General features: G+C 42.1%; 1 protein-coding gene across 10 annotated transcripts in view; it reads right to left on the bottom strand.

The window, feature by feature from the left end:
• tanc2b (tetratricopeptide repeat, ankyrin repeat and coiled-coil containing 2b) overlaps positions 1-21,020 on the bottom strand; it is a 179,024-nt gene that overhangs the window by 21,886 nt on the left and 136,118 nt on the right. For 8 of the 10 annotated variants that reach the window (XM_026178198.1, XM_026178200.1, XM_026178203.1 and 5 more), the window contains 7 exons: positions 19,223-19,406; positions 17,599-17,847; positions 11,681-11,812; positions 4,405-4,443; positions 3,198-3,479; positions 2,875-2,999; positions 761-992 (listed from right to left, as the gene is read on the bottom strand). In XM_026178198.1, the coding sequence (XP_026033983.1) occupies positions 761-992; positions 2,875-2,999; positions 3,198-3,479; positions 4,405-4,443; positions 11,681-11,812; positions 17,599-17,847; positions 19,223-19,406 (1,243 nt within the window). The remainder of the gene's footprint in view (positions 1-760; positions 993-2,874; positions 3,000-3,197; positions 3,480-4,404; positions 4,444-11,680; positions 11,813-17,598; positions 17,848-19,222; positions 19,407-21,020) is intronic. The other 2 variants (XM_026178201.1, XM_026178202.1) reach the window with 1 other exon arrangement.

The following is a 21,020-nucleotide window of genomic DNA, read 5'->3' as shown; positions in this document are numbered from 1 at the left end:
AAGGCCCTGTCAAACCTGCCAGTTGTACTCCACTTGCCCAGTTTCCTAAAAAAAATTGTTCATAGCATGCCAAGATAAGACATTTTTTTCCTGTTAATAGGTCTTTATGAATCACCTTGGTGGTGCAAAAATACTATTTCATGCCTGTCAAACTGTTATATTTGGCATTTTTCATAGATTCAACTAAAAAAACAGAGGAAAATCAGGTTTTTTGTGACAGGCAACAAAGTGCCTAAAGATACAATTTAAAAAATTTTCTTTGCTAAGCTGTCTGTTTACTGCCTATTTCCTTTGAGTTTGGTGCCCTTTTAATGCTTGATTTATAGGTCAGGGTTAAGTGGCTTAAAAATAAACATTGATCTGAAAATGATTCATGTACAAGGACTGGACTGAAAATGAATAAAAGCAGCCAATGTCCAAAGAACATTTTTGAAATACCATCAAAAAACCTGGTGAACTATTGCTCAAGATCATTTTTAAAATTAACTGGCTAACTGGAAGTAAAATATAAAGAAAGACATACTCAATTTCAACCACCTGTCCACTACTTTTACTTAATACTACACTTAAAGCTATTTATTACGTTTAGTGACAATTTTTTGCAATTTCAAACTGGTAGCTATAGTTTAAGTTAATAATCTTCCAGTGTTTTCCTTTTTTTTTTCAGAATTATATTTTTCCCTCTTCTCCCTAGGTTAGTTGAGCTAATCTGTCCACATATGCAGAAATACTTGAGAAATACAAACTCTAAATGCTTCACCTTTGTAAAGTGCATCCAAAGGCTCTAGGACCCCTCTCCTAAAGGAGGCCAGGGGGTCCTGGACGCAGGACCGCAGACTCAAGATGCTCTGCAGGTGTGGCTCCCTCAGCAGCTGCTCCCTATAGGCGACTAGGTGCGGTGAGCGGCACAGGAGAGCCGCAACATTGTGCACAAATTCTGGCACCAGGCAGGTGTAGGCGTTATCTGCCTGGCAGTAGTGGTACGCCACCACCTGGGGGCGACAGAGAGTTGGGAGAAGATTGCAAGCCAGGTCATTTGGAGAATTGTAAAGGTGAACACTCCCCATTTCCCTCTGGTACTCCCAACCTTGAGCAACCTTTGGATATTGCAAACTCAAGATCGGTGTCAAGGAGCACTTGGGGACACATGACACACTTTTAGAAATAACACTTTTTTCAGGGCTCCGTCAGTGCAAAGCCAGCTTTCCCGGTGTACAACAGCTACAACTCATTTGGGATTGAGTCAACTTCATGGTGGATGATTGCAGCATAATGAAACATAATACTGCTCGTTTCGCTGTATGGTTTTAGCTATTAATAATTCATCGCTTCCGGCTGCCAAAAGAGACTGACTCTGAGTTAGTTCATGCATGCTCATGTGTGAGAAGACTGTTGTACGAAGGAGTCAAGTGTTAAACTGTCATAATTCACAGCTACGTACTTGAAACATGTTCAAATTAACTGATTAAGCAAATATAAGAATGAGTTTTAAAAGAAGAAAGTTATTTTTGCACAGGCACATGGTGAGATGGAAAATAGCAGAGGGCAGGTGAATTTTCTGAGAGGTTAGCCGGCTAAACAATAGCAGCAGGTGTGACCGAGCACTCCAGGGGACTAAGAGATCACAAAGAGCTTGAACTTTCAGAAGCGGTGGCAACGATCAGAGGGCAGTGAGAAAAAAGGAAGGGGGTAAAAAAAAGAAGACTAATCAAAATGGAATGCTAATTTTTGGTCACAGTGGAATAAAGGGCTTTAAAACAAAAGGGGTGAAAAAGGGAGTGAGCTCAATTATTAATTCACAGAGTTAACACGATCTAATAGCCTGGCTGGGAAATGGCTTTCTGCAGGTATAAATATTTCATAAGGCTCCCTGGCAAAGTTGTTTTTTCTTTTTTAAACACATCTGCATAATGCATCAGGCTGGGACTGGGGATGCAGATGGCTACGCAGCAGGGGAAGGAGGGGGTACTGAGGTGCAACAGCAGACAGGAAGAAGAGCAGGAAAGAGAGCCGGCTTCACACATCACAAAGGGTTTACATCGCGGGCAGGTTAGAGGAAGTTAATGCTCAACATTTAAAAGCATTTACCACAACAAAGAGCCACACACGTAATTTGGAACGTTTCAAAAGGGCAAAGGCAAAGTCGCAGCTTATCTCCAGCACCTGTTTTTGAATTCTACCACCTCAGGACTAAGCCCCTTGTGAGTGCCTGCTGGTAGCAAGAAACTTTCTTTCAAAAGCTTGAAACTGCATAATTTCTGACAGAACATGAGCCATCTCTGCGCATGTACTCGGTAAAGGTATTTTCAAAAGAGCATGTCACTGGCTATCCTACTAACAATGTGAATTTAAGACATGAAAAGACAATTATCTTATCAAATCAAGGAAATTTCAAGGCTAACCTTAAATCTAAGATGACCATTTAGATGATTGAATAGAAATTTTTTCCCCCTCGGTAGTCAGATACGCTTTGCAAAATCCAAAACAATACAGAGGCATGCAAATTCTCTTGACACAATATTTGGCAACTGATTTTGCTGTGAAAATAAAAGTCGGGGGATATGGAAGTGCCAGGAGGTAGAAATACACATGAGTGGTTTGAGCTTGTGCACTTACACTGCCTTAATATACGGCAATCAAATAAGAGCAGCAAATTTCATATTACAATCACTTCAAGCACACTTATTTGTGAAGCAAATGGTTGAAAAATAGATAATTTGCATTTGTAAAAGCACTCTACGAGAGGGGGGAAAAGTCAAAAACACACCAATCAGCTGTAGTGTTTTGATACTTTGAGACAAATGTTTAACCCGGATTCTTTTTCTGTGTTTTGTCTGTTTACTGCAGGCTGAAAAGTGAAGGTGTGTCTAGTACCTGAGATGCCAGCCTCCTCATGGCTTCCTCCTGACGTCGCCTCATCTCTGGGGTCCCGGGACAGCTGCCTCCTCCGAGGGTGCCATGCGTAGGCTGGGGTTGGGTAAGAGGAAGCCCCTCTCCATCTGGACACAAGGCAGCCAAACACACTCAAGGGCAGCTCAAATATGTGAAATATTTTTACATAACGGCTGAAGACTCATTAAGATTTCCAAAGTACTGCAATTTTAAACTGGAAGTCAGCTTGGTTTTTTTTTTTTGTGATTACTAAGATTGTGCAGTCAAAACCAGGCAAACCATATTTAAAATTAACATATGCCTACGTTTGGGTGAGGCCTGGGGGCTGTCTGAAGCAATCTGTCTCATGCGGGTGCCGTGGCAGCTGAGCGCCACCAAGCGAGAGATAATCGCCGTCTTGCCGAAGCCGATGTTGCCTACTATCACCACGCCCTGGTTGGTGCTGACGTTGGGGTTGTTGAGGTGGGCGTCGATCTCTTGGAAGAGCCATTCGCGGCCGGTGAAGACCGAGTCCATGGTGATGCTGGGCACCTCAAACAGCAGAGGTTTGAGGGCGATGTCTTGAGGCCGATAGGGAGCAAAACGCACTGCGGGGTTATAGAGAATGAGTTTGTGGTATTTCAGCGACAAGCTGTGTCATTACTTTAATATTTTGCAATAATAGTCCACCTTGTAGTTGCGTTAATACAAGTAATAATATATTATACAGCGTGCATGAACTCGATATAGGTGCATACAATGTATCCATCTGTATTAGTGCACAATTAGCTACACATTGGTGCACAATATGGCAGTAAATGCACCACTGATTTGACGTTTTGCACACTTATCCCTACAAGTTGTAGCTGGAGTAATCCACTTTCTGGAACACTAAAGGCAAGAAAATTTAACTTTAAAGACGTAAAGATGACAACTTTTTACTTCCCAGGAATTTATTATTCACACCATTTTATTGTCGATCTTCCCCACTTACCAGCCCATATTTTACAACAAAACAATCTTTGAGTTCACGCGGTTGTCAAAGATATTTTTTAAGAAGTCGAGGGAGTGACTGCTTTTAACAGTCATGGTCGACTGTTGATTCTACTCACTAGGGGGAGTAATTAAACTAAAGTCCTGCAGAGGTTGGGCATCTTTTCAGCACAACATATGGACCATTAAAGACTAATGAGGCTAAAATGAATCTGGTATGAACTTCAGAAGCTGTGTGATAAAAATCTGTGTAAAAATGTAGTCTGCTGCCTCTGAGTGTCATCTCCCAGGCCTCATCTTTTAAACTGGTTGGAGTTTTGAGAGTAAAAACACGCTCTTTTCTAGACGGTGTCACTCCTTTAAGTGTTATCTCAGCATTTGGCAGCTACGCCCGATTTCGAGCTTAGAGTTTTACGTGAATAATCCAAACGCTTTGCTGGTGAGAGTGTTGGAGCACATGTAGCGCATTAGCCAGCAAGCAGAGCGAGTTTGAGCAGAACACGCTGCCTGTTGCAGCAAATGAAAGTTGAAGTAACTTACGTGACTGCGATTGCCAGGCATGGGTGCTATTTGCAGAAGCTGGGACAAACAGCAAGCGAAAGACAGAGAGAAGAAGAAAGAGGGTAATGAGAGAGAAGCAAAAATAAGGCAGTGAGGACAGGAATGGAAACTGACAGCGGTGTGCAGTGTGTCAGAGCACAGGGTAAGGTGTAACTCAGTGGAGGGGGGGGGGGAGGAAGCAGCAGCATCAGCACATCATCATGTCAGAAATATGGGGAACCACCAGACCAGGGTCGATTACTAATTGAAATCCTTTGAATTACATTGAGCGCATTTCTCAGCATGTCTGGAGGGGAGGTTGGAGAGGGTTTGCACTTTTGGGAGAATCTAATTGGTTCCATTGCGCTGGGCGAGATCAATCAATCCCCATAAAAGTAATTGAATCCAGTTCGAGCAGTAATTCGACCCCGTGAAGAGAGACTCCAACCTCAACTCCACAGCCTATTTTGCTCAAATGTGCGCATGTGCATGTGTGTTGAAGCCCGTTAACTGCAATTTCACGTAAAATATTCCAGAATCTGAAGTTATTACAGGGAACCTCAAACGAACTGTAAAAATCTGATTTTCACCTTGGTTTTCGTTTTGGGTTGTACGCTGGGGTAAAGTTTAATCAGATTCTTGCAGTATGCAGTGAGAAACAGCTGCTGGTCAGATAATAGCCAGTGCAGTAGTTCATTTCACACTCTGCAGCATAGTAGCAAAAAAAAAAAAAAAAAAAAAAAAGCATGCTGTGAGTCAGAGCAGTAGAAACTATACATTAGGAGAAAGATGGTGAACGTGTACAGATTTCTTTCTTCAGTGTGTGCAGGTACAGTGCTGCAAATTATGCAGGGGGCAAGGAGGGAGTGAGCGTTGCATTAGAGCTGTATGTCTTTTCTAAAAGACTTCAGTTTGCTGATAATGAGCTGATATTGCTCTTAATGTCCTGTACCACACAGCACTTCAAAGTGCTGTTGCAAGCACTAGCCCTTTTTCCAGGAATGCTAATTATAATCGCAGAATCAAAAAGAAATGTGACGATTACGCTGAGAATATTCTGTCTTATACAATCAGCAGAAATGCAGATACATATGGAAGTGGGTAAAATGCTGCTCTACGTTTATACCAAATGAACGGCCAGCACTGCGTTTTACTGCACTAAGCTGTGTGCCAGCTGCAGCCCAGTGTAATAAAAGACGTTTCATCCATATTCCCAGGTCAGATTATTTTAGTGCTAACTCAACAAACACACACAGAGGCAGACAGAAGCGACTCTGTGCTGATGTAAAATTCTTCCAGTTGGGTTTTACGCTAGGAAGGATGCGAAACTGGTGATCCGAAAGCCACCCAGTGTTGCAACTTACAATAGCTTAGATACCTCAGGTCAATGAAGTAGGAAGCTAAATACCCAGAGACTCAGTTTTAAGTGGTGCTAATCCAATTATCTTGGGGGTGACTGAACGCCAAACGTGCCCGTAAAGCTTCTTCCGTCCTTGTGGAATTACTAAGCGCAACCTCACACCATCCTCCAAATGGCAGAAACGATTACATCTCTTCATGCACGTTAAGTCGCACAGCCACCGCTGCTCCACTGTGTCAGGTATTTCAGGAAAACATGGCAGCCATGTTGTGAACAGGGGCTAGGGGAGTTGTTTGGATGGTGAGAGCAAGTGTGTGTGCGCGTGTGCACGATTGAGAGGGATGGTTGGCAGTTACTCATAATCCTGCCCATAACACTCCACCTCAGGCAGCATTGAGCAAGGTATCACTCCACCTCCCCCCTCCTCCTCCTCCTCCCCCTCTAACGCCAACCCTCCACGGCCAGACGGAGTGAGAGTCTCAGACTTTTTAATTATTCACCAGGTGAGGATGACTCACGGTGACTGAACAGCCTTGAGGAGGGAGAAAAAGAGGAGGAGGAAGATGAGAAGCAGAGGAGGAGGAAAGGAGAGGAGAATGGGAGGTGGAGGACAGAAACAAGAAAAGAGGGAAGAGGAAAGGAGAGTGAAACTGGCACAACAGTGAAGGAAGAGGGGATATATTAGGGAAGGAGGATGATAAGCAGTTTAGATGATCACCGCTTGTTGCAAGGGGCTCTTGGGGAGTGTGGTGATGGGTTATCTCAGGTCAGGTGAACAACTTCCCAGCTTAAACTTAGTTTGTTGAAGGATTGTTTTTCTGTAACTCGAGTTATGCCTTATAGCAGTTGATGTAGAGCTACAGCTAAGCAAATACATGGCCAGAACAACAGGAACTTACATAATATTTGCTGGAAAAAAAAATCTGATCTTATGTAATTTGCAGAGCAAGCTTAGAGCAACATATTACACCTGGATGTGCCTATGGCTAATGCGTGATCTTAAAAATAACGTGGTAACCGAATGATCATTTCACAAATACTATTTCCTTGTTGGCATAGCAATTACTTAACTTGTGTCTTAGAACCAAGCAAAGGAAAAAAAACTATGTCATTACGTTACATAACATGCAAAACCCCCTGAAGAACCCCAACACACACATTACAAACCTAGATAGCTGGAGTCAAAATGCATTTATCAGATGCAGACTGCATAAATTATGACTTTGTACTCGGAGAGCAAATAACAGTATCTGAAGCTCCGAACAAGTTGGTGCACTGTCATCAAATCTAGACCATTATCTAACCACATTAACTAAAGTAGAAATGAGAACCACCTTTCTTCTTCAGTTGTGTTTACTGTAAATAAATGTGTACTGTAAACACCACCGTAGTTCTAATTAGTGGCCCTAAACTTTTCTAGACATCACCTGATGGAGGTGCATGTCAGCAAATGTTCAATGCAACTGGACCGGACGTCAGAAGATCTTTAACCTTCAGATCGTGCAACATGCCGATCTTTCCCGGCAGGATCTGCATGATATCTGACAGCACTTGGAGAGTGTAGGTAAAAGTCAGCTGTTTTCTGCAATCCAGGCAGCACCCTCACTTACACAAAGCTGAATAATTCTAGTAGAAGAAAATGTCTGAAGATGACAATTTCCAGCTGTGTGCCAACTGTGCGAAAAAACAAATGTGTGAAATAAGTTGGAAAACAAATTTTAGACCACCGTTTCACCGTTTTCACAACATGCATTTTGTTTGTTTTTTCTGACCTGCAGTGCTTTTGTATCCATATATAATGTTTGTTCTAAGTTCCCCCACTTCTGAACTCTACAGAATACTCTGTGAACAACAGAACTAGACGGCGCTCTCCTACTGGTGCACAAAGCAAAACAAATAACTAATTAGCAAAGAATTAGCAGAAGTGAGTCTTTCCAGAACTCTCTATAATTAAAGCACTTTGAGGAGTTTCAAGAAGGAATTATTTTGTTTCAGCCTAATTAACGACTAAAGGAAGGATGCCACCGAGCAGAGTTGGGGAAGGAAGGGTGCCACCGAGCCGAGGTGGAGTACCACTAATGTTCACATCCTGTCACGCTGTTACAAATACGGGTGCGTGCACACGTGACATGAAACATCTCTAAAAAGGGGATTATTTTTTTAAATAACCAGGTCAATGCTGCTCAGTTTTTCAAAAGTAATCGCTATGAAGTTCATTCTAAAAGGCTGAATGAATGAATGAATGCACATTTGTAGCTCGAGCGAGTACTTGTGTCATATGTTTGCTATAAGTGGGGCTTACTGGAAAGAAATTACCATGCTCAGGTTAATCAACAACAATAGATCTCTATGGCACAGATGAATGAACTGCATCATGCTTCATAGGTCATACTTGTTAGCGGCATCCATTTATTCTTTGCTTTGGTATTCTTGTGTCACTTGTTGACAGTAAGAAGAATACTGCACATTACAAACCTTATCCTTTAAATGTCTAATCAAATGCAGCGCTCAACTGAATTTCTAAGAGTTATTACTTACTTTTCACTCCTGTCAGGGAGTGTGTGTGTGTGTGTATATATATATATATATATATATATATATATATATATATATATATATATATATATATATATATATATATATATAAATTGGAGTAATAAAATCATTTGGAGTTAAAAATATTTTATCAGCCAAAAGGTGCAACCATCAGCCTGTTCTGTGTATGCGAGCCGAGGTGAAAAGATGGTGAGGGGTGAAGGGATGGAGTGGAGCGACGAAGACAAGGAGAGAGAACGCTAGGATAAATGCGTGTGCAGTGTACAGTTATGTGAGAGTTTGCGGTGAAAAGATAAGGTGGGTGGTAAATCTTAGAGGTAGGCAGGCAGGAGCACAAGAAGGTCCATTACAGTCTGACTCACTCTCCTCAAAACAGCAGCACAGCTTGGGCCCTCGATGGCTGGCATCAAACGAAGCTTCGACAGAATCAACCACAGAGAGAGCTGCATCTGTCAGCTGGCTACCACCTGATCAATACTGTACATAACCAACAGTCTCCAGTAAGTCCAGATCCAGCAACCTCTCATGCAAAATACCCAGCGAGCCTCTTTCTTAGATGTAGAATCTGTCTAAAGGTTTGCATTTCACATCTATTATTGAGAGCAGGGACCTGGTAATACAGCTAAGGTCCAGAAATATTTGGACAATGACACAATTTTGTAAGTTATCCTCTTATTTTAAATTCAGTGAGGCGATGTACAAAGTACCAGGATATGAGGAAGTGCAGACTTTCAGCTTTAGTTCAAGGGACTTCTTAAAGATTTTGCACTGTTTAGGAATTGCAGAGGCTCAAAATTAACTTGACAATTAACTGACAAAAATTTCCGTGGTCATGTGAGGCCTGTTCATTATTCTATTCATGTGTGAAGAATTACAAACCGGTACTATATAGTCAAAAATAAAGCGGGTCATCATTAGAAAATCAACAATCTGGTCAGCAACACCAAAAGGCTTTCAAGACAACAGAATACAACTGAAGTGGATGATCAAATAATCTTTTCTTTGGTTCATCCTTAAGTCTGAGTTTTCCCTACTTCAAGTCTGGTTTCAATTTCAAGAATTATTTGAGGTAATTCGTCCCCACATAATCTTCTGGGGAAAACACTGTTCTTCAATTCTCTTTTCTCTCTCTCTCTGTCTCATTCTCTGTCTCTCCTGTTGAAAGCAGAGGAGCAGAGCATTCAGGGAGGCACTGACACTGATCCAAGGAGGCAGAAAGCATGCTAGGATGCAGTCGTTTGGCTTGTAAACACACTTGGCTGCCCTTAGAGGAGGAAGGTTGAAACAAGTGGCTCTGGCAGTAACAGTGAGGCTTTGAGAGCAACTACTTCTTACCCAATGTCTCCTGTCTTTTCCCTTTTCCTTCATGTCCATGTCCCTCCTTCCCTTTCTCTTCCCTATAAAACCTCTTTGACTCTGTCGCCAGCCAGCTGCCCTTGAGCAGGGGAATCACATCGCCGCTCAGTCGAGCACAATCTCATCTAAGTGAGGTCTTAACAGGTGTTTAAAGCACACAGGGATGCATATCTGTGTTCGCTCGGATGGCAGAGGGCTGTCATTACAGCGCTCATTACTGGCTAAGTGATAGAGGAAGAAGGGCAAGGGGACACATAATGTGACATAAGGCCATTTGGCCATGTGGTAAGGAGGCTGCTCCATCACAGAGGCACTCGCTGCTTTCGAGACTTGAACAATGTGCAGTGAAGCGGACTCTGAATGTTAAGCACAGAGACAAATTTTATCTTAGTAGTGAGACAGTATGACAAAATGCTCATTGTGTGCGAAACGGAAGGACGACACGAGGACACAACAGACAACAGCCGGCGACATCCGGAGTTCACCACCAACAGCACAGCCGCACCACTGGTCTGTTATAAGAGCTTAGCGATACGTGCAGGCATTTGCATCTGAAAGACACCGCAGAGCGCAAACGAACCGTCACTGACTTTGATTTGAATTTTAAAAATAACTCGCTCGTCATGCAGCTTCGCCTTGCGAGATTTGTTGTTTGTGGATGAGAAACAGAACAGAACAGCGTCTCGATCGCTGCGTCTGAACTGTGGATGACGTGAAACAGCTGGCCGATCGGTGGAAAAAATTAAAACAAAACAAATTTACTGATCACAGAATCATCCGAGTCCTTGCAATGCTTCACTACAGTAAATGACTGCAATGGGTCAGTTTATATCATAGTACATATACATAAAAGATGGGCGTAGCCTCCAGGTCTGAAAAGTGAAGCCTTAAACCTGTGTTCTTTCTAGTGACCAGCAGGGGGCGGATTCTGTGGTTATTTAGAAATCCATGAGAAAATGACTACTGCTCACTTCATTTATGGCCTTTGTAAACTTTTCCTGTTGAGATTGTTATTAAACCCAGATCTCTAATGTTACCTGGTACAGCACAGTGTTCATTTAATAGCTTATGGTCTCAGAGTAAAATAACCAATTAGGAAGGATATGATTCACCACTGCTTGAGTGTGCACTCTGCTTGGTTTCTCCGTGAGATCCACACCTCACTGTCATATTCCGGTTATAAAAACAAAGATCACACAAATGCTCAAATCCAAACTAAATGTCCCCATAATATTTAGAAAACAAACAAAAGAAATTAAAGAATTGGAGGATATTTTGTTGAAAACTACCAATACGTGGTGAACAGTCACCTACTGCCTGATTTGTACATAAATAAAGACGTTGTCATCACATATTGATGCAGAAATGGCACGAAAATTAAAGAGTCAAACAAAATGCTCAACGAAACCCAAGCACATGCCATACGGTATAAAAAAGATGGACATATACAGCATGGCATTTATTAATTTTTAGCATTTAAGTGCTTCATTCGATGTTATAACAAACACCTTTTGTTTTTTAATTGTTCTTTAAAGGTCAATTCATTATTTGGGATTGATACATGTGTTAAGGGTTTATGACCATATAACTTTGCCATCTGTCTGTGAGTCAAGCCATATTACTTTCTTTCCTATCATTCTTCCAATATACAAAATCCAGATATCCACTAGTTTGAGATTTGTACTTTTAGTTACTAAGATACCAGGATGTCAACTTTTCAGATTAATAATTTTCTATCATAATACATTCTTCATACCTTTGTATTTGGAGTCTTTATATAGAGAGGGGAAGACGGATCTCACTAATGTGCCAGTTTCTTCATTATTTCAATGCATAATCAGTTCAAGTCTGTCACGTGTAGCTCTCATAGCCAGCGTAAAGACAATGCTTAAAGTCTTTCGTACTGAACAACTGATAAGAAGGTTAAGTAGGTATATAAGGAGGTCCACGTTTGTGCAAATGTGTGTGTGTTTGTGCTCTCCTTTACTCTGGCTTATTGCTCACCTCTCAGATCCTGCCCGGAGCGACCCGGCCCGCAGGTGGTGCTCTGTCTGGGCATGCGCAGCGAGGTGCGTAATGGAGTGTGCCTCTGCTCATCCAGGTATGCTAGATCCTCCAGGTGGGCCGAACTGGTAGCTGTGTGTTTGTGTGTGTGAGGCAGAGGGGAGACAGAGAGGAATGTTTTAAGAGTGAGAGGAAGAAAAAAAAAAACAGTACTGTCAGCACACATGTGCATTCAGAGACTACAATAACCAAACCACACAAACACAGGCACACACACACTTAAGGTGGCAAAGGTTCATGTCATTGTCCTGAGGCAGCTGTCAGGCTTCTGCTCTTCCACTTGCCGACTCCTACAGGAAAGAGAAAGCCAGCCCTACATGGTTATGTCCTAAAATTCCCTCTTCTCTGTGTCTGTCACACGGCACGGAGACAGATGCCATCCGGCCCCTCTCAGGATTAATTAGCTCAGTAGACAAATGTCTTATTCATGGAGTGAACACCGTCTGACGCTGGCTGCTGATTGTTCACACCACACTGTGTCTTCAGGGCCAACACTCGGAACCACTGAATGTTAAATGAGATTAGGTGCCGTCAGTGTGAGTAAGCACACAGATTCCCCGTCACACCTGAACCCCTCGGTTCAGTAAGAGGTGAGAGCGGGGAAAGACGAGGCAAATGCAGAAAGGATTAAAGGGACTTAATCGAGAGGTTGGTGGTTCCTTGACAGATGAGCGCCGAGTTGCCAAGTCACCACGTCACCGCGACATGCAGATTTTAAACACGGAAACAATTCAGCCAGATGGCCTGAAACACTTCACATGATGGAAGTGCACCTGTAGACTCAACCAAGAACGTCTTCCGCAAGCTTTGATGGATAAACGCAGATGGACAACAATTTTGTAATTTCCTGTCATTTTGCACTCCTGAATACATTTGGTCTGCTCTTCCCATCTGTAATCCCAGACCTCAGCAGTAACCTCGGTGTGTACATCATGATCAACAGAATGGGTTTCAGTATTAGTAATCCAGAAAAAAATAAAGCAGCGCTCCGAAATTTGTCTTTCACGCAATACCTGAAGTTTTCAAATTCCTTGAAAATTCAAATTCAAGGAGTTGGAGAGAGGTGTGACCGAAAATCCATGGCTCTTCTCAGTTCTGTCGTCTGCCTCTCTCTCTCTCTCTGCAGGCGTTCTAAAAAATAAGGCATGGTAAATCTCAGAGGAGCAGGCCTCTAAGCCCGGCACCTCTCGCCTGTGTAACACTCACCAGCACCTCAGCACTGATCCATGTCCTGTCCTTGGTTCAAAGCGTGGCTTCTGTGCCACTGGAGTTAAGCTTAGTCGAGTGCAGAGCATGTGTACTGGCTGTGTTTGTGTGTTGCTGACTGCCTGAGTCACCCCAGCCATGGACCCAAAAAACGAGCCGCATGGGTTTCCCAAAATGGAGGGAAAATGGCAGCTGAGAATGCCGAAGCCTCAGCCCTGGCTGAATTGGGAGGTGCTGGCCATCCAACTAGGCTAAAAGCAAGGGCAGTGGAGCCATTAATTTCCTGCAAAACCAAGGAAGAATGACTCAGGCCTACAGGGCTGAAAAGTCTCTTTTTTCCTTTTCAACTGTGTTTGAATGCGAGGACTCAAATCCGTGTGCTCATCGTCTCTATCTGCAATGCAGCAGGCTGCTGGGGATCACATTCACAGTTCTCGTGCCAGTGCGCTAAGACTACACGGATAGTGAAAAGAAAAAGAGAGGGGAAAAAAACCCAAGTGTGGAACAGTGAGAGAATGGAAGGTGTAGCAAAAAAAGTGAGAAAAATGTTGAACTCTGCAACAGGGAGCTTTGGGTAATGACAGCCACATCAGACACTTCCTGTTTATAAGAGCGACAAACGGCATAAACGCACACACGCTCACACACACACTCGCAAAGACCAGCTGGGCTGCTATCCAGAGCCAGTATCAGCCAGGAAGTCGACTACTCATCACAGATATGAGGTAGCTGCTGGAGCTCTGTATGCCTCGCTGTTCTCCTCTCATCTACCAGAGAGATGACTTGCAATGATAAATAATGGAGGTAGAGGTATTTAAACAATAATTCTGGGTGTTAAAACACCATGTATCTAAGCAGACTAAAGCCAGAAAGGAAATTAGGAAAAGAAATGAAGGAAAAAGGAAATCAATGTAGACTGTGCATCCCCCAAATGAAAAACGTTATCTCAAGTGAGCCGTTACCTTAATTTAGTGAATTTGGAGACTAAAGAGCGAGTCTTCTCTCTGAGAATGAATATCACAGTTCCCCAGGCAGTTATATCTGTTGGTGCTAGATTCTTGAGACGTCTATGTATTCTTGTAAATACATAGTAAATTACGTCATTAACACCTGCAGATTCCACAGTATTTGCATCACTAATCTGGCAACTTCAGGTGTAGACCTTCATTGGTTAGTTACAACAAAAAGTTTGATGTATGTAGACTTAGAAAAATAACACCTACACCCAGTGGTAACCTTTAAGACCGTAGTTCCTTAAATGGCCACTAGAGGCTGACTCTGAAACTGAGTCAATCTCCACAAACTCCCATGTTAAAAAAGCTTTAAGTTTTAAAAGAACAAAACAAAAAAGCCTAACATTAAGTTTTACAGTGGCCCGATTACATTAGTGTCTAAATAATGAGGTGAATTGACATACAGGCAATAACGTTTTTACTCATGCCCATTAGGCTGTTAATTATTTCCAGGTTTCAAACATGACTGAATTCACATGGGTAATATGAGGTAAAACTTCGCTTTGGATTTGTGTGAATGAAGGAGGGATTTCAAGTTATCATGTAGCCACAGCACGAATTGAACACAATGGCTGAATTATCGTCAGCTGTAGTCACCGGGCTGAAAATCGCGGCGTGTTTGTGGCGTTGGTGCTTATTACAGCATTTTACATTCGATTGGTTGGCAAAATTATGGCACTGAAAAAATACTTTTGAACGATACAAAATTGGGCTTTTTAAAATGATAGTCTATGGTGACTGCCTGGCTTTTGGCGCAAGAGACCACTGGAGAAACTTAAACTGGAATGAAACTACTTCCAGGGTGGTTTAATTTTTTTATCCCTGAAGGTTGCCACTCGAATTTCCTGCTTTGCTGGAAATTCAAACAATTTGTTTAACACATGCCGGTGTCGCGCTGCTCAGCGCATCATTTCATGCCGCATTACAGTCGGTTGGTTTGTAGATGTAGGTCACAGCAGAAGTCACATTGTGAGGTATTAAATTACTGTCATTATCTGAATTTTGTCCCAGGCTATCTTTGGTCACAAGGCTTTTAAAAACAGTCAGAACTGAATCTGTGCCCTGTGGGCACTGAACGAAGATATCACCATCAGTCTTTTACATTTCATCATCCTCTCTACATGTGGCCATAGTACACAGTACATAGCAAATAAAAACAAAACTTTTTTTCATTTCGCCTTGGTTAAAAGAGCTAAGTGATTTTTTTAACCTTAGACTAGAAATATTTTGCCTGGAAACATATTTGCCATTAGTGTAACAAATGTCTGAGTTTTGTGTCCCAGTTCAATTTTCCTGTTTCACAAATAAAGGACAAGTAATAGTGGCTAAGAGCTTGCCTACGTACAACTCTGCATATCCTCGTGTTGATTATGCTAATAAGCTATATTAGGCTGTTTATGCTAGGCTAAAAAATTCAATTCTATTGAAAGCTTATTAGCATAATCAACACCAGGATATGCAGTTGTACGTAGACAAGCTCTTAGCCACTATTACTTGTCCTTTATTTGTGAAACAGGAAATAAATACATGTAATAACAAGTAAGATTATATTTATAATTAATTAATCATCCCTATTGTTAATTTTTTTTTTTTAATTTTTAAATAAAAACCAAAACCGTATCCCTAAAAACTACAAGATTCCTAAATCAACGTGGCAGTATCGTCGATTCCACTGTTTTCATTGGACTTCTACAACAAATCAGTGAGGTGAGAAGGATCTAGGATCTAACAAAGGCCATCTAGTGTCAATGTGGGAAATGTTAGCCTTCTTTTTTCAAGCCTAAACAACAGTGGTCAGGAGTTCCCACCCTGCGGTTTAACCATTTTCACTCTCCTTCTGTTCAATTTTTGTTTGTAAGTCCTCCAGTTTTACAATTTACTCAATACTTGTCTTAATCATCATGACGTGTGAACGGACAAAAAAAATCTTGGTTTTGGTTTCTCCTTCCTCCATATCTATCCTCAGCTCTACCAACGCACTGACTTCATTAGGTAATAGAGTAGCCCCCTCCCTTCTCTCTTTCCTCCCCAGTCGCCTTCTGCTCTCGCTCCGTATCGCTCTCCCTCTCTCCCCGCACATCAAAGCGAGTCTCTGTCACTCTTGGGGATAGAAACGGTTAATGCCTGGGGCTTTGATGTTCCACTGCTGTGTGAGCCCAGCCAATCCTCAGCCTGTGCTTGCCTCCCATCCCTACATCATCTAATAATTCTTTGTGGAGGAGAGGCAGAGCGAGAAAGAGAGATTATGATTACTCCCTTTCACTCCTCTTCCACATGTATCCATCTCCCACTACTCAATATGGAATTCCTGTTCCTGACGAACACAAATGCCATCAGACAAATCATATGCTCTTTTCCCTTTTTTTTTTTATTCTTCCCTCGCTCACACCTTTTCTACTCTCTCCATTTTATATTTTGCATCATCTGCAGCTTGTATCATGTCTTTTAAGCCGTATCTAGCCCACTCAGTCTCTTTTGAAGATCTGACTATTGCGGGGCGGAGATGAGATCGAGGATGAATCTCTAAACCCGACAGTGTCTCTGCGCTGCCAGACAGAGTCAAACAGCAGAACATGACCAGCATAAAGAGAGGGTCATAGCTGCAGTGACAGGCCTTGTCAGGCATATTACAGTGTTTAGTGAAATATATAAGAGAGTCTGCACGCATGTACTCTTTTTCCAGGAGGAGTAGGTGAAGGTATAACAGAGCTCATCGTCTGTAACAGCCTCTCTGATGAGAACAATATTACAATCAGGCCCGTTAGGGCAGCCTCTGTGTTATAAAACTGACATTTTTTCCTAAAATATTTACTGTTATGTTCGGGAGCTTTTCAAGGCCAAAAAACCCCAATATCAACAAGGCCTCTGTTAGCGATACAAATGCCAGTTTCTCCTGTGTAATATTCTTCCAGCCGCAGTATGTTATTCTGCAGATGCTCCCTTTCCCACACTGTATTATTCTGCTGCATGGTTTCAATCTACACCAGAGGGCTGTGAGAGTTTAACAAAATACTAGCATGGATTTACACTTGCCCAAAATTTCAACATAACCCCATGACAGCTAGAAATTGGAGCAGTTTTCTCCCAAAAATGAAGGAGAAATGTAATCAAATCAAAGCACATGTGAGCTACTCTTATGAATAAACCAAATTTTAGGGAACTGCAGGAGAAATGTAGTTGAGACCTCAGTTTTTAAGTTACTCTGAAATGAAAGAAGAACCCCCACAAGGCTACAGATACTCAAACAACCTTTTGTGGTACAATAAAAATACAGGTTATGTCATGCAAATTAGCCTGCAAGACGCTAAATATTTATATATTTAGGGCCTTTGCGATCACAAAAAATTAGCAAAATAATTCAAAAGGGGAGGATTACAGTTTGTCCTGTAGGACAACAAGCATGGGAAGAGAGGCTGAAAGGAGTGAAGAGGAAGCAAGTAAGAAGTCAGAAATAGGGCGTGACATGGCTAAACACCAGCAGCTCAATCCAATTTTGCCAGAAAAGGCTCCCTAGCTTGGCAAAATTTGTATGCTGCATGGTCGTTCGCCTGTAAATAACCATATTTTTGGCTTCCTGGACAAATACCTTTTTTAAAAAACTTTCACAGTTGAGGGATGGGGAAAGAGAAAGGGACTCACCAGCCACAGAATTAGGGCGGGGCATGAGGTACAGAGGGATGGAGTGGGCAGAATGGGAGGACATGCTCTCCAGGTTTCGCTCAGGGATTTTGTTGAGGCTGTAGGTGGAGGCGGTCATGTTTTCATCCACCCTGTATAGGAACGAGTCCATGCCTGATTTCTGAGACTGCCACAGTTTCAGGTTTCCCCGCGAGCCTTCGCCGTATTTGCTGCCTCGCTCCATGTTCTCCGAATAGCTGGTCAGAGTTGCTGCAACACAAACAATGACACAGTCTTTTAGATCATTTCTTTTGTTTTAGACACTGGGTTTGTTTGAGTTTCTTTTGTCATCTTTTCACCCACCCAGCCCATCTGCTTTCACATTTATTTGCTGTTGTTCTGAATCAATGGTATGTTGATGCAATGCTTTCCTCATCAAACTGCAGGTGTTCACCATTGTTGCCAGGAAACAATGACGGCACCTGCTTCGACTTTTGCCTCGCACCAGAGAGCATTTCGGCGCTCCTGATTCCTTTCAATTGATGCATAAATGCCACAGATGATGGCGAGGTATCAAGCTGCTTCCAGTTGGTGTAAAAACCAGGAAAGGACCTTCGCTGTACTGGGAACTGATCACAGACCAGATCAAAGAAGACTTTTGGACAGTACCTTGCTCGGGTCTGGATATGGCATTCAGAATGACCATTTTTCTTTTTGTTGGTCATGACTCAGATTTAAATCAAACTGTTTTGCACAATTCAAAATATCATTTTACGATTTTTGGCTTTAGCACACAATCAGAGTTGTACAGAGTGGTTTGGAAATGCACAGGCCCGTTTTCCCACTGTTGGAACTCTCAGGCGTACTTTCTTTAGTTTTGTTTTTGTGGCAACCCTGCATTCCTTTTACCTTGGATACCTTGTAAAGGCATTTAAGTGATGTCTCTCCTGAACTGACTGCATTTCAGTAGTAGTAGTGGGGAAAACAAAATTTGTTTTGCTTTCTATACACAACAATACAGCATAATGGCTGTTTATTGATCTTAAAAACACTACCACAGAACAATCACAGACAAAGCCTAGTCAGCGCCCTGTATATGGCTAATTCAACAAGTAACAAATACAAATCAGTAATGTACAGAACAGATTTACTAAGGTTTGCGTGCACTGCTACCATCTCAGATTATGAAATTAGGTTTGGTGGGGTTTATTCCAGCTCAGATTTCCAACATCCCACCTCAAACGGAAAGCAGCATTATTTCCTGGGTGAAATGTAGTACCTACTCCGGGGTAGATACCTCCACCATAAACCCAATAAAGCTGCCATTAAGGTCAGCCAATGGGTCAAAACCTGGAGTCGTCTGATTGGTTAACTCAGACAAAACAAGATGTAGAGATACAGTTTTTTAAAGAACCAGCAGAATTACCATGTTCACCCAACTCAATGGCCTAGACATAAAAAAACAAGGAGCCCCAAAGACCACAGCAAAACAAAAACAACCCCCCTCCCTCTTCTCTTTCCCCTAAGATACGATATCATATTGTAACTCAAGTTTCTTTGGGGTTTGTTGCTTCTTCTTTCTGTATTCATGAATGTACTCATGTTCATTACGGGCGTTTTATGTGAATCAGCACGCAGATCTCACCGATAATCCCGCTGTCCCTGCTCTCCAGTGTCGAGGTGGGACTAGTGACAGAACCGTAGGCGCAGTCCCTGTTGCCAGCCTGGCCGGGCATGGCAGGGGGGAGGGTTGAGCAGGGGCTGCCTGCAGGTGGGGAGGCAGTGCTGCTGGTCAGGGTGGAACACGGGCTGATCCTCTGGTTCTGGCCCTAGGATGGACACAAATAAACACAGTTTTAAAGATTTTTTTGGCTCCCACAGCTCCATTAGCACACATGGGTATTAATGGCAAAAGTACAGCGTTTGAACTTTTAAAATGTGACTCATATGAAGGAAAATGCCATTCCAATACTGCAGTTTTCAAAAGCTCAGCCCCCTGCTGATCCTCTTAGTCCTTCTCCCACATGTATACAAACACATATAATACTAACTCATAATATGCTCCATTTCTCTACAAGATACACTTGAAGAAGTTTTAACAATTAGGCCACGTTGCATAACTAACGAAAATTGCAAATGTACAGCATGTTTACAAACACAAATACACTCAACACTCCTTGCAGTTGCATTTAAAAATACTTAATAATGGTACCTTCACTACAGCCAATACATTTTACAAGTAGCATATGTACTGTATACAGTGATGTGGTTTCTTTTCAGAAAACAATAGAGAGATTCAGTGTTACATTTTAACACTAATACTAACTTTAACTTGCATTTATAGATCCATAGAAACCCCTATTTTCATGCACATTTTCCTCTTCTTTGCCATAACTACAATCTTATATGTAGTATAAATGTATAGTATTTTCAGTCCTGGCACTTTCCAGGCACCCTGGAGTGACTCTATTCGATGTCAGCTCGGGTTAGGAGACAATCGACCACGGGCGACAAAATATAAACACTCTGCTGCATCCAATCAGCAGCTGCTCTGAACACCCACAGATGTACTCTTGTGCAAAACACATAACCTGCCCAAATTTATAGGATACAAGCATGCAACAGTCACAGAAAAACAAGCAAGCCAAGTAACCACGTATTTGCGTCAGTCACTGAAAGGCACACACGGAAATCTCTCCTAAGCACAGACAGAAAAGAGGGGTGAAGTGGCGCTCAGGGCAAAATCTGGTCTAGTTTAATTTGCAGGAGGAAGTCTGAAGGGACACACCAAGCAAATACATTTTAGATTAGCCAACAGACATCCAGAGTCAGGAGTAATGCTGTAGCTAAATGATTATTTTCAGTATTGATTAATCTGCCAATTATCTGTTGACGGCCTCCTGAGGTTGGAGATGAGAACAGGGTGACAATTAATCGCAGGATTGTTGGTTTGATCCTCAGGTCCACTTGTCCACATGTCAACATGTCCTTGGGAGAGACACTAATCTACTGATTGCTCCAAATAACCAAGCAACTGCTTATTATCTATTCGAGTGGGTGAATGACAGACAATGTGGCCCTTTGATTTGACTAGCACTGCACAAATGTAGTCCGTTCGCCATTATTTTTGTGATAAAGTCTTCTTATTACACAAACACATGAAAACTTTTATCTAAACGCTGCCGATTAACTGATAAGTTGAAAAATTGTTGTAGTTGTAATTCCTTATTTTTAAGAAAAGCAGCAAACCCTCACACTTGAAAACCTGGAACCATTGAACACTCATATGTTTTCACAATAAACAACTACTCACCTCAACAATACACACACTGCAGAGTACTACTAGATTAGTGGGATAACTGTGACACCTGTAAACACACTTCCACTTTAAGTAAATGCCCTCTGGCTGACACTAAACAGTGTTTCTGTGCCTGCGGAATAAC

Source organism: Astatotilapia calliptera, chromosome 8, assembly GCF_900246225.1.
Source record: "Astatotilapia calliptera chromosome 8, fAstCal1.2, whole genome shotgun sequence".
NCBI classification, from domain to species: domain Eukaryota; kingdom Metazoa; phylum Chordata; class Actinopteri; order Cichliformes; family Cichlidae; genus Astatotilapia; species Astatotilapia calliptera.
This window is presented reverse-complemented; position numbering and strand designations above follow the sequence as displayed.